This window comes from Ovis canadensis, chromosome 12 (genome assembly GCF_042477335.2).
Source record: "Ovis canadensis isolate MfBH-ARS-UI-01 breed Bighorn chromosome 12, ARS-UI_OviCan_v2, whole genome shotgun sequence".
Lineage (NCBI taxonomy): Eukaryota > Metazoa > Chordata > Mammalia > Artiodactyla > Bovidae > Ovis > Ovis canadensis.
The window spans coordinates 82,630,100-82,646,341 of NC_091256.1; the positions used below are offsets into that span (position 1 = coordinate 82,630,100).

A 16,242-nucleotide genomic window follows, 5' to 3' on the forward strand; every position below is an offset into this window, starting at 1 on the left:
TTTCTCTGGCCCTTTAAGGAAAAGTTTGTTGACCTGATCTAGAGATTTGATTTTAGATTTGATTGGTCCATAGTTTATGGTTGAATTAGTTATGTCTACCTAGAAGTGAAGTGAAGTGAAGTCGCTCAGTCCTGTCCGACTCTTTGTGACCCCGTGGACTGTAGCCCACCAGGCTCCTCCGTCCATGGGATTCTCCAGGCAAGAATACTGGAGTGGGTTGCCATTTCCTTCTCCAATGTCTACCTAGGAAACAATGCAAATTGCTCAATCTAGGGAGAACAGAAATTGGAGAGGAAAGGAAACATAGCCTTGATTTACCGCCTGGTTTACCTTTGAATGGGCTTCCCTGGTGGGTCAGAGGTTAAAGCGTCTGCCTGCAATGCAGGAGACCTGGGTTTGATCCCTGGGTCGGGAAGAACTCCTGGAGAAGGAAATGGCAATCCACTCCAGTATTCTTGCCTGGAGAATCCCATGGACGGAGGAGCAAAGTCGGACACGACTGAGCAACTTCACTTTCACTTACCTTTGAATATACTTACATGATTATAATTTTGAGCATTACTTTACTAGTGTGTGAGATGAGTGCAATCATGCGGTAGTTTGAGCATTCTTTGGCATTGCCTTTCTTTGGGATTGGAATGAAAACTGACCTTTTCCAGTCCTGTGGCTACTGCTGAGTTTTCCAAATTTGCTGGCGTATTGAGTGCAGCACTTTCACAGCATCATATCTCAGGATTTGAAATTCGATCACCTCCACTAGCTTTGTTTGTAGTGATGCTTTCTAAGGCCCACTTGACTTCACATTCCAGGATGTCTGGCTCTAGATGAGTGATCACACCATTGTGATTATCTGGGTCATGAAGATCCTTTTTGTACAGTTCTTCTGTGTATTCTTGCCATCTCTTCTTAATATCTTCTGCTTCTGTTAGGTCCATACCATTTCTGTCCTTTATCGAGCCCATCTTTGCATGAAATGTTCCCTTGGTATCTCTAATTTTCTTGAAGAGATCTCTAGTCTTTCCCATTCTATTGTTTTCCTCTATTTCTTTGCATTGATCGCTGAAGAAGGCTTTCTTATCTCTTCTTGCTATTCTTTGAAACTCTGCATTCAGATGCTTATATCTTTCCTTTTCTCCTTTGTTTTTCACCTCTCTTCTTTTCACAGCTATTTGTAAGGCTTCCCCAGACAGCCATTTTGCTTTTTTGCATTTCTTTTCCATGGGGATGGTCTTAATCCCTGTCTCCTGTACAATATCACGAACCTCATTCCTGATGTTCAAGCTGGTTTTAGAAAAGGCAGAGGAACCAGAGATCAAATTGCCAACATCCACTGGATCATGGAAAAAGCAAGAGAGTTCCAGAAAAACATCTCTTTCTGCTTTATTGACTATGCCAAAGCCTTTGACTGTGTGGATCACAATAAACTGGAAAATTCTGGAAGAGATGGGAATACCAGACCACCTAACCTGCCTCTTGAGAAATCTGTATGCAGGCCAGGAAGCAACAGTTAGAACTGGACATGGAACAACAGACTGGTTCCAAATAGGAAAAGGAGTGCTTCGAGGCTGTATATTGTCACCCTGCTTATTTAACTTCTATGCAGAGTACATCATGAGAAACGCTGGACTAGAAGAAGCACAAGCTGGAATCAAGATTGCTAGGAGAAATATCAATAACCTCAGATATGCAGGTGACACCACCCTTATGGCAGAAAGTGAAGAGGAACTAAAAAGCCTCTTGATGAAAGTAAAAGAGGAGAGTGAAAAAGTTGACTTAAAGCCCAACATTCAGAAAACGAAGATCATGGCATCCGGTCTCATCACTCCATGGAAAATAGATGGGGAAACAGTGGAAACAGTGTCAGACTTTATTTTGGGGGGCTCCAAAATCACTGCAGATGGTGATTGCAGCCATGAAATTAAAAGATGCTTACTCCTTGGAAGAAAAGTTATGACCAATCTAGATAGCATATTGAAAAGCAGAGACATTACTTTGCCGACTAAGGTCCATATAGTCAAGGCTATGGTTTTTCCAGTAGTCATGTATGGATGTGAGAGTTGGACTGTAAAGAAAGCTGAGCACCAAAGAATTGATGCTTTTGAACTGTGGTGTTGGAGAAGATTCTTGAGAGTCCCTTGGACTGCAAGGAGATCCAACCAGTCCATTCTAAAGGAGATCAACCCGGGGATTTCTTTGGAAGGAATGATGCCAAAGCTGAAACTCCAGTACTTTGGCCACCTCATGCAAAGAGATGACTCATTGGAGAAGACTTTGATGCTGGGAGGGATTGGGGGCAGTAGGAGAAGGGGACGACCGAGGATGAGATGGCTGGATGGCATCACTGACTCGATTGACGCAAGTCTGAGTGAACTCCGGGAGTTGGTGATGGACAGGGGGGCCTGGCGTGCTGCAATTCATGGGGTCGCAAAGAGTCGGACACGACTGTGCGACTGAACTGAACTGAACATGATTATAAGAATGTAAATGTCAAATATTGTGATAATTAAAATGATCATACGAGTGCATGGGAAGATGGAAAGGATGTGCCTGTGTGGTGGGATAGGAAGAGAAAGGAGCTTAACCCTCATTTTTGATTGTCAGTAGATAAGCCCTAAAACTAAAGAAGCAGCATTGCTAAATACTAAGAGGGAAAAATCCATTCCTCTGGGGAAGGAGAAACAAAAAGCAGAGGAAGGGGAGGGGCTGCGTTTTTCATACAAACAAACATTTTGCAGACTTTAAACACTGCACCTTTTTACTTTCGATGAAGAAATATAATCAAGAACACCTTCTTCTCAAAATTGGAAAACAAAAAAGGAAAGAAACACTTGTTCAAGGCCCCTGTTCTGTTCTCACTTGCAGTAGATATATGTCGCTCATCTTCCCAGTCCAGTTCCTGTTGAGTAAGGACAGTCACAGAATCCTTCAGAATCATGTTCCAGCAACTACATTCAGTCATGAGCTGGCCCTGCTCATGAAACCAGTATCTCTGATATAATTAGCAAAAGGGCACCAATTAATATAGATTCTGTCTGGTTCATAGATATTCCCAACAAAGGAACATTGCTAAGATACATTATTTGGCCTAACATTTGAGTATTCTAAATATGTTCTAAGAAAGCTGCAATTCTAAAACTTCACTTGTTCCAAAAAACATTCCTACTTAAACCTACAAACATGGAAAGACAGGTATTTCTCAATAATTTTTTGTAGATAATAGGATACTTTAAAGCTAAGTTGTGGTTCTGAATGATTTTGACTTCTGAATTAAAGTAGTTTTTGCTTTTTTTCTGACTCTTGATAGAATCTTTCCAGTTAAAGATGTACCCCTGGAGACTGATGACCTTTCTGACTGGCTCTATCAGCGTTTTATTGAAAAAGAGGACCTCTTATCGCATTTTTATGAAACAGGTACACAGAATCCTATTACATGTATTCCTGAGGTTACTGATGGCTTCAAAGATATATTTTAGGGGAGATAACCATTTTTCAATTCTTCAGGCACCCTAAAGGAATCAAAGTATTTCCATATTTTAGAATTTTAGCTTAGAACTTTTATAAAGACAAATAAATGCATGTGAAATTTATCCAGGCCCTTACTTCATCAGCCAGTGTGGAACAATCAAATGATGAGTAAAACATCGTACAAACAGATCAAGTTCAAGAGAATACACGTCTGTGGAAGACTGTAGACCTATCTCTGTGATTATATGGTCTCTTTTATGAAATAGCAAATATCATTCATGTTTTGATCCTGCACCTGATTGTTTGACTGATAGCCATCACCATACAGTCATTTTAGATTATTTTTAACTGCATTTTAATGTGCTTACTCTTTTCTTTACGTGGAGGGATAGCATTTACATTTTAAGTCTTCATAGATATAACCTTATTACATTTTTCTCCTAGGGAGAAAAAGGTCTATTTACTCTAAGATCCCTTTTCTGTACTCAATATTCTGTACTTTCTATGACAACTACAGTGTGATGAAAAACACAGAGAAGGGAAGGAGAAGAGAGAGAGGAAACCAGGAAGTTGGGGAAGCAAGAACTAACCTGCCTGGAGCCCCAGGCAGACCCCAGGTTTTCACAGACAGCCACACTGCACACCTGTTTCCAGAGCAACAGGAGTAAGATGAAGAGAAACATGTCCTGGGTCTGAGGATAGCCTTGGGGTTTTAGATGAATAGAGGCCCAGTTTTCTTCCCATCTAGACTTTTTGGGGACAGAATTAAAGTAGATATTAAATCAGTCTATCAAAGGTCTAAAATTCATAATATTAATCGCTCAGTCATGTCTCACTCTTTGCAACCCCATGGAATATAGCCCCTGAGCTCTTCTGTCCATGGGAGTCTCCAGGCAAAAATACTGGAATGGGTTGCCATTTCCTCCTCCAGAGGCTCTTCCTGACCCAGGGATCAAACCAGGGTCTCCTGCATTGCAGGCAGATTCTTTACCATCTGAGCTACCAGGGAAGCCCCCTGATAGTCATAAGCAAAAGCTGATACTGTTAATTATCTTTAAGGCTTTTGTGTTTGTATTTAGGATTGTTTCACTTTATCCTCAATAAGACTCCTTCCTCATCTTAACTTTCCCACCTGGGGACTTTGGAGTCATGGATATTAATATGACAGGAGCAGGACACTGTCTGTGCCATTAAAATACCTAGTAAGGCTAGCTGAACAAGGTGTCCCTCTCTGCTGTTTTGCATTCCTTGCTCTCCAGGATTTTCTTTCAGGATAAGACAGAATGAATATATTGGGGAAGCCAAAAAGCTTGTTCAGGTTTTTCTATAAGATGTAATGTAAACCCAAACAAACATTTTTGGCAAACCCAACATAAGGCATCAGGTGATTAAAAGGCCAGCAAGATCCCTCTTCTTATTCATCTCAATCTCTTTATAATATTTGGCCTAAATAGTAGCAACAATAGTAGAAACTCTTTTTAAGAAAGCTATTTGCATAACAGACCTTGAAACTTTAAAGTGTTCTCTGTAAATTGTGAGAAGCAAATCCTCTCTCGAATCAGCTTACCCTAGGGGATTATCCTCAAGAACAAAGACTATTTGAAATGCTGAAGAGTGTTTTCAAGATGACCTTAGGAAATATTGTTCCAAAGTGGTGTAGCTTTCCTTTCCGGAAAAGAATGTAAAGACATCTGTTTACTTTGTTTCTCCTTTTTATTTATTTTTTATTATCGACATAGTCCTTTTGAATAAAGGAATAAACCATGTTGCCTTTTGAAAATAGTTTCAGCAATTTATGGGCTTCCATGCTGGTTCAGTGGTAAGAACCCACCTGCCAAGACAGAAGACACAGGTTCATCCCTGGGTCAGGCAGATACCCTGGAGAAGGAAATGGCAACCACTCCAGTATTCTTGCTTGGGAAATCCAATGGACAGAGGAGCCTGGTAGGCTACAGTCCTTGGAGTCGCAAAAAAGTTGGGTATGACTTAGGGACTAAACAACAACATTGGTAATTTACAACCCCTTTTGTGGCAAAAACATTTAATTTGTAAATAGAAGAATTAGTATAAATTACGTTATTTTGAAAAAGAAAATATTTTTTGGCCACAAAGTTTGGCTTGTAGGATCTTAGTTCCCTGACCAGGAGTTGAACCCGTGCCTTTGGCAGCGGGCGCAGAGTCCTAACCACTTGTCCATCAGGAAGTTCTCTGGAAATTATTTAATTGATTTAATCCTGTGTCCTGGCCATTGCAGAAATCTGTAGGGATACAGTGAAAAACGAGGCAGCCATAGTGCCTGCTCTCCTGCAGTTTATGTTCCTGCAGGAGACAGAAAGTAAACCAGTCTGTAGAAGAGAAAGGTAGATTGGAATCAATACAGACTGTGGAAAGTGCCAAGAAGGAAATAAACATGAAGATACCAGTGACTGGTGGGGAAGGGGAGACAAGACAGTGGTGTTTTTCTGATGTTGGAAAAATGCCCTGAGCCTGCCTTTCACAGAGGTGGAGGGAGAAGCATTCTAGGCAGAGAAAAAAGCAAAGGCTCAGAGGTGGGAAAGGGCTCAGTGGTTTGAAAACTGTATCTCAAATGATATCTCTCTTTAAGAGCAACATGAAATCAGAGATGCTTTAAAAAAAAAAAGAATGCAGGGCTTCCCTGGTGGTCTGGTGGTTAAAAATCTGCCTGTAAGTGCAGGGGACGTGGGTCTGATCCCTGGTCCAGGAATATCCCACATGCAGCGGAGCAGCTAAACCCGAGTGCCGCGACTACTGAGCCAGCACTCTAGAGCCTGAGAGCCGCAACTACCGAGTCCTTTAGGCCTAGAGCCTGTGCTCTGCAGCAGGAGACGCCTCCGCAGTGAGTAGCCCACACGCGGCAGTGAAGAGTGGTCTTGGCTGACTGCAGCTAGAGAAAGCCCGCAAGCAGCGATGAAGACCCAGCGCAAAACACACAAAAGCAGAAACAAACAACAACAGCAAAAGAAACTCTAGCTGATGTTCAACGTTTACTCTAGGACACCTCCCACCACAAGAAAACAAATTAATATTTCTGTTTTGTCTTTTAGGGGCTTTTCCACCTCCCAAGGGCCATAAGGAAGCTGTTTCCAGGGAGATGACCCTCAGCAATATGTGGATACTTCTCATACAGTCTTTTGCGTTTTTGTCAGGCTACATGTGGTACAGCATCTTCCAGTACTTTTACCATTGCCTGTTTTAGGAATGGACTTGGAATCAGAATATAAAAAACAAGCAAAGAAGATTCAATGGATGGATTAATATTTATCCCCCTTTGGGATATTTTTAAACTCTACTAAAATGAGGATCAATAATATAATGACCTGCTAATATGTTTTAAGGATTTTTCATGTTTTAAAACAATACACTTTACCACCCATTTATGCAAACATCACATTTGGAGAAGAAGAAATCATCAACTCATCCTAGAAGACTATCTGAGAGAAATTCTGTTGCCACCAGATGTACGTGATAATCTTGCCCAGGCTCAGAAAACTGTGCGCGTCCATTCCTCTTAGCTAGTCGTCTCTGCTGGGCAGCACTGGGGCATGCCCTCGCCTCCATCAGCTCTGGCTCCATTCCCAGTAGCCTCGAGGCGAGCTGGTGGGCGCCTTCGAAGAGCTGCTTCCCTGTTGTTTGCAGAGACACCCGGTCCTCAACAGCTCCATGAGGTTCGGTGTCAAGCGTGCCCCCGGGGCCAAAGCAGTGTCCAGTGACACATTCCGGTACTAGAAGGTGTTCTTCCAAAAGACCAGCTCAGTCCAATGCCGTGTTTACATGCATTCATGCTGCCCCTTTATGGGGAGGGGGGTTCACTTGATTTATCTTTTTGTATAGAAGGCATATCATAGATTGATAATTGTCTTTTACAAAATGCACTTTTATCAGATGCATCTACAGCAGAGGATTAGCACTATAGGTTGGAAACAGATGTGAGCGTGATCAGCGAGTGAAATTCTTGAGAGGCTGCCTGTCTGTCTGCATGTTGATCTGTGCGCTGACGCTCTCCAGCGCCATCTGCACTGGGCACCACACCGCGGCTTCTGTCCCGCTCAGAGCCTTCGTTTAGTTTTGTTCTCTTTTCTTTCCATTTTGCATTTTAGTATCACATGCATATGGGGGTGGTTGAAATAAATTAAGGCATTTAACTGATCAAGTTAAGGTGAAATAGACTCATTTAATATAAGGACTATAAGAGCTAGAGCCAGGCACTGGCTTCCAATGGTGACACATTCTCACATGACACCCCCAGAACCTGTATTTGTTCCCTTAGCACGTCAAGGAGCTACCCGTGCCAGAGTGGCATAACCAGGAGAGACCAGCAAAGAGGCTTCCCAGTTTCTTCCAGTTGATCTTGGAGAGGATAGAGTCAAGTTCATATTTCTAGAAAACTTTTTTTTAAAACGATGTGTCACTATATTCATGTGACTTGGTTCTCCTCATAGGAGAACCAAACACTCCTCAGAAAGTGCTGGCATGGTGTCAACTGGTCACCTGCACTCCCAGTGTTGAGAGAGAGGTTATGTTTTGGTTTGGGACTATAAGACTATTTAGACCCTAGTGAGTCAGTGTACTTATTGGTGATGAGCATTGTTGATTCCCCTGTTGTCACTAATTGTACAAATGACAGTTTTGAGAAGTAGGCCAGAACCTAAAAGTAAAGGCTATTGTTTTCTATTTTTAAATAAACCAAAAAAACCAAAAACTGAAAAGATGTGAATTTTCTCCCAGCTATGTGGGAAAGGCAAAGCAACCAAATAAAAGCCCCCAGCAGCTCCATCTTTAGGGTTAATTCAGTACAGAGGTGAAAGAATGATTCATTACCTAAAATACCTCATTGAATAGTAGACAACTACTGGTGAAATGCAGAAGACAGTGTTAATATGTTTGGTTTGGTAGTGGGTACTATGCAGTTTTTTTTTGAAATCTGAGTATTTTGTTATATGTGTTTTACAGTGACAGTAATTAGGTAAAGCCAGTCTCAATTAAAGGTATGAAGGATGATAGGAAGCTGGATAGAAACTTAAAGATGCTTCTGTTTGAGGCCCAGCAAACACTACTAGACAAGATGAATCGAAATTGTTCCCTTGAGAGAGTCAGCCAGCTGGGGGATAAGTAGCTCACTGTGGAGTCTGGCATGCATAGTCCTAGCCAATAGACCTTTTTCGTCATTGCTAAGTAAACCACAGATAGAGTGGCCAGTTCTCCCATCCAAAAAATAAAAAAAAAAGAAATGCATACGTCAGTGTGATTTAGGGCCACTTTTGCTATCACTGTTCTCCACAGGAACATAATATTGTGTAATGTACATGTCAAGCAGACTGTTCTGTAAGATGCTTTTGTTTTCAAGTGCAGTCATTTCAGCAGCTCTAGAGTAAAAAATACCAACAGATGTGTGAGTTAATTTTTGAAAATAGATCTGTGAGTTGTAAATAGATGTGTATTTGGTCTGCCCTATCCCTCTTTGATTCCTTATCAACATGTTCTTTCTCTTCTGTTGGCAAAACATGTTTGTCTGAGAGCATTGATTGTGCTTTCCTTATCAGTAACTGGAGTTCTCCTGCTTGCACTAGGGAAGGTATAGAGAGAATCTGTGATTTTGTATGGCAACCAGGGAAGCAGCAATATGCCACTGTACAGAACCAAATTAAAAGTCCTAATCTGTATTTTCTTTGCAAAGTGAGATCAAAGGTTGTTTAGAGAGTATACATCTTTGTCAAGGGAAAAGAAAATAAAACTGTGCCAGTTTCTATGCTAGCAGCTGGTAGAATCTCAGCACTTCCTGGTCTCAGCTGATCTGCCTGGATTCACACAGCAGAGAGGGCTGAGATCTCCCTGCTGGATTTTGGTCTCCATGAGTCACAGTGATGGAGCATTGCTTGGCCACGGACAGGTGCAGTGACTCCAGAGATGACCACCCCAGCAGTTCACACTTAACTTCAGAAACTGTCATTGGTGTTAAAAGATACAAATAGCTTGGAGAAACCTATATGCCAGTGGAAGGTAAAGAAAAATTACAGAAGGGAAAATGATGTTATGGGTGAGCAAACGAGTTGAGAATCTAAATAGTAGATTTTTTTTTTAAGCTAGCTATGAGTTCAAATCTGTCGTTAAGTAGTCCTTCATATTACAACCAACCCTTAATTTTTCCACGGGGAAAGACCTAGAGATTACCAGAGTTAATCCAGTAATAAGTCATAGTAAACCAAAAATCTAATTGTATTTAGGAGTTTGAGTCCTTATTCTCATCAAACTGTTCTTCTTCTAGGGATGCGTATTACTTTTTTTAAAGAAAAGATTTCTGTTGCCTATCTATTTATGACTGTTCATGAGTAGTGAAAAGATTTGGAAAGACAGCTTCAGGAAGAGGAAACACAAAAGCCTGAATAGTCAATCTATGGGCTAGAAAAGAATCCGTGAATAATCAAGAGCTGGTGGTATTGTCATTTTTTTTCAAGACTTTTTGTGAAAATGAAATGTTAAATCACCGAATGTAAACCTCAGAACATCACTGTGGTATTAATAGCACTTGGATCGGTGTTGCAATGCCTCTTCATTCTTTGTTCTCGCCACTCATGTCTTGTGGGTTTGTCTCGGTAATGTTTCTGACAATCATTTCCCTATAGACTGTTCTAAACTACTGTGACCTGGTTATAATTGTAGAAAGTTAATCATGGATATTCTTATTGGATTCTTTTTATATTTAAGGAAATTTTATTTACATTGCTAAATAGGAAGTTATTTTCTTCATTACACTATAGGACTTCGCTCCAGAGTTACCATTATGAGTAAGTCAGCTCTAGTCTACAAAGGATGGATAAAAATAGTTAGCCTTATTTTCTTGCAATGTAGTGCTGTGAATTTTACATCTGTTAACATGAAAGGCGAAGTCAGAGCCACCCTGGGCAACAAGTATACTGGTTTATTTTATGAGACAGTAGAGACTAATAAGTTTGGGACCAAAGCCACCTAAATTGAACATTTTGGGGTCACAAAGGGGCCAGGTGTTCTCTGGAGCAGTCACTGGTTGGTGCTTTATTGCAATCATTTTGCACTGATACCCAACAGTTAGGAACTGGACCCTGGGAATAAGCTGAGGGTGCTGTACTGTTGAGGGAGGGTGACTGTAGCCATACAGAAGATAAAATAAAGGTTTTTCTGCAGAATTTCCATTTGAGGATTTTTACATTTAATATTTTTTTAAAACAGTTAAAAGAGCAAAAAATATATGTGTAATCTAGTTGCAAGATATGCACACATATGTTGAATGGCTTTATTTTTGTTGTGTAAAACCGTTGAATACATGACTGTAATGCCCAAATTCTTTATGTGTAGGGGGTCTGTGCATTTTACAGTAACTCATTTCATGATTGGATAATGAAACAGTTATACATTGAATTGCCATTGTTGTGTTACATGCTTTCCTTTTCTTTATAGTTATTACAGAGTTGTATTTATTTTATACAGGTGGATTTTCATTTTCCTGATGCCATAATGTTTACTTCAGCTTGTTGACCTGTCTTTCTTTGTCTATCTGCATGTTGTAATGTATGATAAGAATGAATGTAAAGGCTGTGGCACCTGTCATTAAATTTTGTAAAGGGCTGGTCACTCGTGGATCTATCTGGTTTATGAATGCATTTGCGATTATTTTAGTAACCAGAATCACCTTTTCAGAAATTTAGATGTGAACACCAAAAGAAACATTTTTCCCAACAAAAATTTAATAGCTGGTTCTATTTTTTTTAATCTAGAAAAAATAAAGTTGATTTTTTTCAAGTAAAGTGCTTTTAATTCTTAGTAGTGGGGGTGGGGTGTTTGTATTTTACTGGAGAGATTTAGGCATTAACATCTGTGGACATGTATTATGGCAGTTGGATGCTGAGGGCAAACTGAAAAACCAAAAGAAAAAAACATTGTGCTTCCTTTGGTTTTAAACTATTCCCCCAACTCCTTCCCCACTTGCCCCGTCTAGCGGTGTACTGGTAAATGTTGAATAGTCTGCCCTCCTAGAAAAAAAGTTCTGTATACAAGTGTACATGTTTGTTAAAATTTTGCTGATAGCAAAGACATATAACACAGCTAACAATAATAAAATATACTTTATTGTCAAGTCCATATAGCCAGTTCATTCTCCCAGGATGCTTTAATTGATTTTTGCTGAACTCTTGTAGCCAATCTATGATTGTAATTTGGCCATGATTTGAAAAATGGAATTACATCATAATTACTTATTACATTCTTAAATTTATTGTCATTCAATCTGATATGTGATCTGATAAAGTGTTTCTTTAGTTCAGTTCAGTTGCTCAGTCATGTCTGACTCTTTGCGACCCCATGCAGAAAAAATTGTTTCTTACCTTGTGCAAATTATTCTCACTAAAGTGAACCACATTTGGCTTCATTACTCTTTGTAAGCTTATGTAACTTAATTTCAATAACAACTGTTTAGCAACTGCTGGCAAAATTTTAAAATTTAACAATCAGCTGTAGTGAGCCAGTAGGAGCTGTCTCCATCACACTACTGTCCTGTGATCTTTTTAAAACTGTTAGTGTTGAGTAAACTCACTGCTCAACACTAAAGGTCCTATTACTGACCCCTGCAGGGGCTTAACGGGTAGAAAGCATTAAGTCCTACAGAGCATGCTTTTGTTTATTTTTTCTAAGTTTTTTTTTTTTTTTAATGTGGATTATTTAAAAAATCTTTGTCAAATTTGTCGCAATACTGTTCTTTTTTATATTTTTTGCCTATGAGCCATGGAGGGGTCTCCTAGCTCCCTGACCAGGGATTGAACCCTCACACCCTACATTGGAAAGTGAAGTTTTAACCACTGGACAGCCAAGGGAGTGGGCTTTTGATTTGGAGGATTTGACAACAGCAAATCTTTCCTCAAGTGCATGGGGAGCTTGGATTTTTCTAAAGTTGGTCCTTTGCTTTCATTTCTCAAAACTAGGTAAATTGATAATAGGCATCTCTAAGATTCTGTTCTGAGCACTGAAAACACTCATTGTTTAGATATTTGGAGAATATGTTTGATCCCACTGAAAACTTTAATGTATTTAAATGTCTCACACAGTCTGCCAAACAAGTTAAACAGTTCAAGTTCGGTCTACCTCCTCTTTCTCTGGACGTAGGATGCTGTTCTGGTGAGGCTGTTACTGTTTCCCCCAGTGTGGTTTCTGTGGAAGATGAAGGACAGGCTGAGGACAGAGCCCTGAAAGCAAGTGTGAAGAACTCTGAGATCTGTTGCGGACCAGCCCTATTCTTCATGAGCTGGGAACAAAAGAAAAGCCATTGTTTTTAATTTCCAGTTAATATGAAAATGTTTGTTTTTAGAAAACGTTTCTTCCTGATGAAAAAGAAAATGTATTTTTAAAAGGGAAAAATTTCCTCTTTTGGCTATAAGAAAAAGTCAGCTGTATGAGCATGTGTGACCATATCATAACATGCTGATATGATATAAGTCAATAAATTTTTACCTCTCAGGACTTGGATAACCTTGTTCTTCACTCTTAGAGGCTTGAGAAACAAACTGAGTATCAATCACCCAGATCATATTAAAACATACATGAATGGACTGTGGGAGGAGGGCTGCCTAACCACTGGAAATAAAACAGGCTCCTTTCCTAGTCAGCAAAATGCTCTTTATTAGCTGAGTAAACCCATTTTACAAAGAAAGAAACTGGAACTGTTTGGGTTTGTTTTTGTTTTTTTGCTGGAAAGCATGAGCATATTACAAAGCTCCCTCCTGAGTCTTCCCCCAGAAAATTTCTGTCGCCTCTTCTTGGAAAACTTTCTGCTTTTTAGGTGTGCGTTTCATTCTAGAGGTGATGGTAAAGTTTTCATTGTTGAAGAGGGAGCTCTGGGCCATCCTTTTGATGACAGCAGCTGTCTCAGCGATGTCACTGAGAAATCACACGGCTAGGACACCTGCCCTAAAATTATCAATTCTGCATCTTCATTCCTTTGTTTCATTTTTGACACCAAACTGCCTGAAAAGGTCTTTATCTTCAGTTCTTACTAGTTAACACCGAACACTATCAGAGTCAGCTGATGGATAGTTAAAGGAAAAGAAAATAGATACCTATAAGTTGGGGGAGTTGGGAGGGGATTGGAAGAGGTTGAAATACTAGGAAGAGGAACCTAGGAGTGTTAAAAGACAAAGAAAGTGCCAAAGTCTGCTGTCTACAAACAGGTACACACACCCCTGATCAATGAGGACCCCAAGGAGTATTCAGACACGGTCTTAAGGAATCAGCTTCCGTGTGAACTGTCCTCAGGCTGCGGGCCCACGTCTAAAGGATCACAGTATGCAGTGTTAGTCACTCTGTGCCCCACCAGGCTGCTCCGTCTGTGGAATTCTAAAGGCAAGAATACTGGAGTGGGTTGCCATTTCCTTCTCCAGGGGATCTTCCCAGTCCAGGGATCAAACCCAGGTATCCTGCACTGTAGGTAGATTCTTTACCATCTGAGCCACCAGAGTAGTTTAGAGGAGCCCAGCTGCCATTTTAGATACTCTGCCCTCTTGGCAGAAGTAAGATATGCCTCTCAGCCATTAGGCATCTCCAGGATACCAAAACAAAGGGACAATTCAAAATATTGGTGACAAGGAGCCTCTTTTAATCAAGGCATCTAGGGCCCACAATAGGGCTTTTTCTCTTTCTCTCTTTCCCTGATATGTACACATCTTAATAAGGACAAAGAATAGCATTGGAAATGAAACATCTGGGCCTGCATTGGATCTGTTGAACTCTGATAGGTCTGGTGTGGAGCAGGGAGAGCAATGGCAACTTGGAGCACCCCAAAAAGCAGCAACCAACACTTCTTTTGGCTTAGACCCAGGTCTGGCACAATGTCACTTTGGCCACAGTGACTCACAGGGCAGTATGGGAGGACCTACTAAAAGGTATGGATACCGGAAGGCATGGCTCATTTGGGAGCCATCTTTGAAGACCAGCTATCACAGTGAAACAATTCCTCAGCTATTTGAATAATTAAAGAATGCTACATGGGTCTAGCAGAACTCTCTCCCTTCTAAAAGTTTGCCCATAATTTCAACAATTGGAAATTTTTTGAGTCTGAATACTTTAAGAGGATTAGATCTGTTGATCCATCACTCATTCATACAAATCACATTAATCAAAGGGACACCAATCTAAAACAATGGAGGTTTTGTTTGGGAGTAATCTTCGTATTACCTTTGGCACTGATTGATGCATAACTCATTGGCCCCTACAATTTCAGAGCGCCTGGAACTTTAGAAATCACCTTGTTTTGAGATGGCACATTTCATTCTGGGACAATTTTGGTCCATTGCTGGTTGCATTAAATGACTGCTTAATCGAATTGTGGGGACTAGAACCAGGCCTTTTGATTTCCGTTCAAATATTTTCCTCAAAACAGCAGATTGGCCTCTGTTGGATTTCTGTTTTTAGTAAATGAGAGTTAAATCTAAATGATTAGGTATGCTTGTTAAAGAGGGTGATGGACCGAAAGCCTTCTATAATTTCATTTTCCCCAATTTTAAACTAACCATAAGAACTCCCAAACCCTAGAAGATTACTTTTTAAGATAAGATATGGTCCCCTCAGCTGTTACAGAAATACAATTAACCACTAAAAAGTTGGAAACCCATATTTTTTATCTTTTTGGATATGGATATGAAATGTATTTTGTTTTTATTTTTGCCACAGAGACTGCAACATAAAGAGACATTTGTTTCCAACTAAAGGGGATAGAGATTTCAGTCTCATGATGGTTCCTTTCATTTCTGAATTCCAGGTATGAACCTAGAAGCAGCTGATTATTCTTTACTAGCTCTAGTACCTAAATGTCCCTTCATCATGGTGGCCTCTGAGTTCCACGGCTTGTTCAGGTAAGAGTCCCAGACAAGCGGTGGAACCAAGGACTCGTCAAATGAGTCTGAATGGCACCGCCTTTGACAAGGTTCTTTTTCCCTCAACCTCATGCTCATGTTTTAAATGGGAAAGTTTCAAAGAGGTCTCTTCAGTGTTAAGTGAGATCATCTATGTGAAGCACATTGTATGAATGCAATGTGGGGAGGCTGTTTTATCCCACTCCAAGTAGGTTTAGCAGATGACGTAAATTATTCTCACACCTGGCTGTGCCTAAGGTCCAAATAGCTGGTTTGGTGCATAGGAATTTTATCACTATGGCATAAGCTATAGTGCCCACTATCTCATGTTTCAGACTCCCAGGGAAACTGAAATGCAGGTAGCGTAGCCAAGCTCCTAACCTCACCTAGTCAGACTCTATTTATCTACGGCTCCAGACAGCAGCAAGAAAAGGCTTTGTAGGCAGAGAGCCAATTAGAAAGGTGAGGAGGCTAGGGCATAAAGAGGAAATAGGACCTGCTAGACAGAAGACATTACATAGTCCTAATAGGGACCTATTTTTGCTTCTGAGACATGATGTCACTTGTGGTGAAGACCTTGAACTCATTATCAAAAGTGAGGGAAATAAAACTTCTAGTAGTTGGAAGCTACCCACCAGCCCACGGTTCTCTATGTATAATTCATATGATCCTAAATATAAAAGCGTGCTTTGACAGAATCCTAAAGATTTAGGAAGCTGCACTAATTCTGAAAGCCTTTTCCTTTCTAGTTACAGTAGATTCTGAGGTTTGTATCTTGAGAACTGACATTTCATCTTCCAGGTTTAAGTATGGTATCCTCAATTCTTGGAAATCTGGGTACCAGAAGGAAGTGGGCAGATTAGAGTCAAATGTTGCTTGTGGTTAT

General features: G+C 40.4%; 1 protein-coding gene across 14 annotated transcripts in view; it reads left to right on the forward strand.

Annotated features, from left to right (window-relative positions):
• Positions 1 to 11,264, forward strand: part of LPGAT1 (lysophosphatidylglycerol acyltransferase 1) — a 152,727-nt gene extending 141,463 nt beyond the window's left edge. For all 14 annotated transcript variants that reach the window (XM_069544212.1, XM_069544215.1, XM_069544216.1 and 11 more), the window contains 2 exons: positions 3,305 to 3,411; positions 6,531 to 11,264. In XM_069544212.1, the coding sequence (XP_069400313.1) occupies positions 3,305 to 3,411; positions 6,531 to 6,682 (259 nt within the window). In that variant the 3' untranslated portion in view covers positions 6,683 to 11,264. The remainder of the gene's footprint in view (positions 1 to 3,304; positions 3,412 to 6,530) is intronic.
• Positions 11,265 to 16,242: the final 4,978 nt, after the last annotated feature.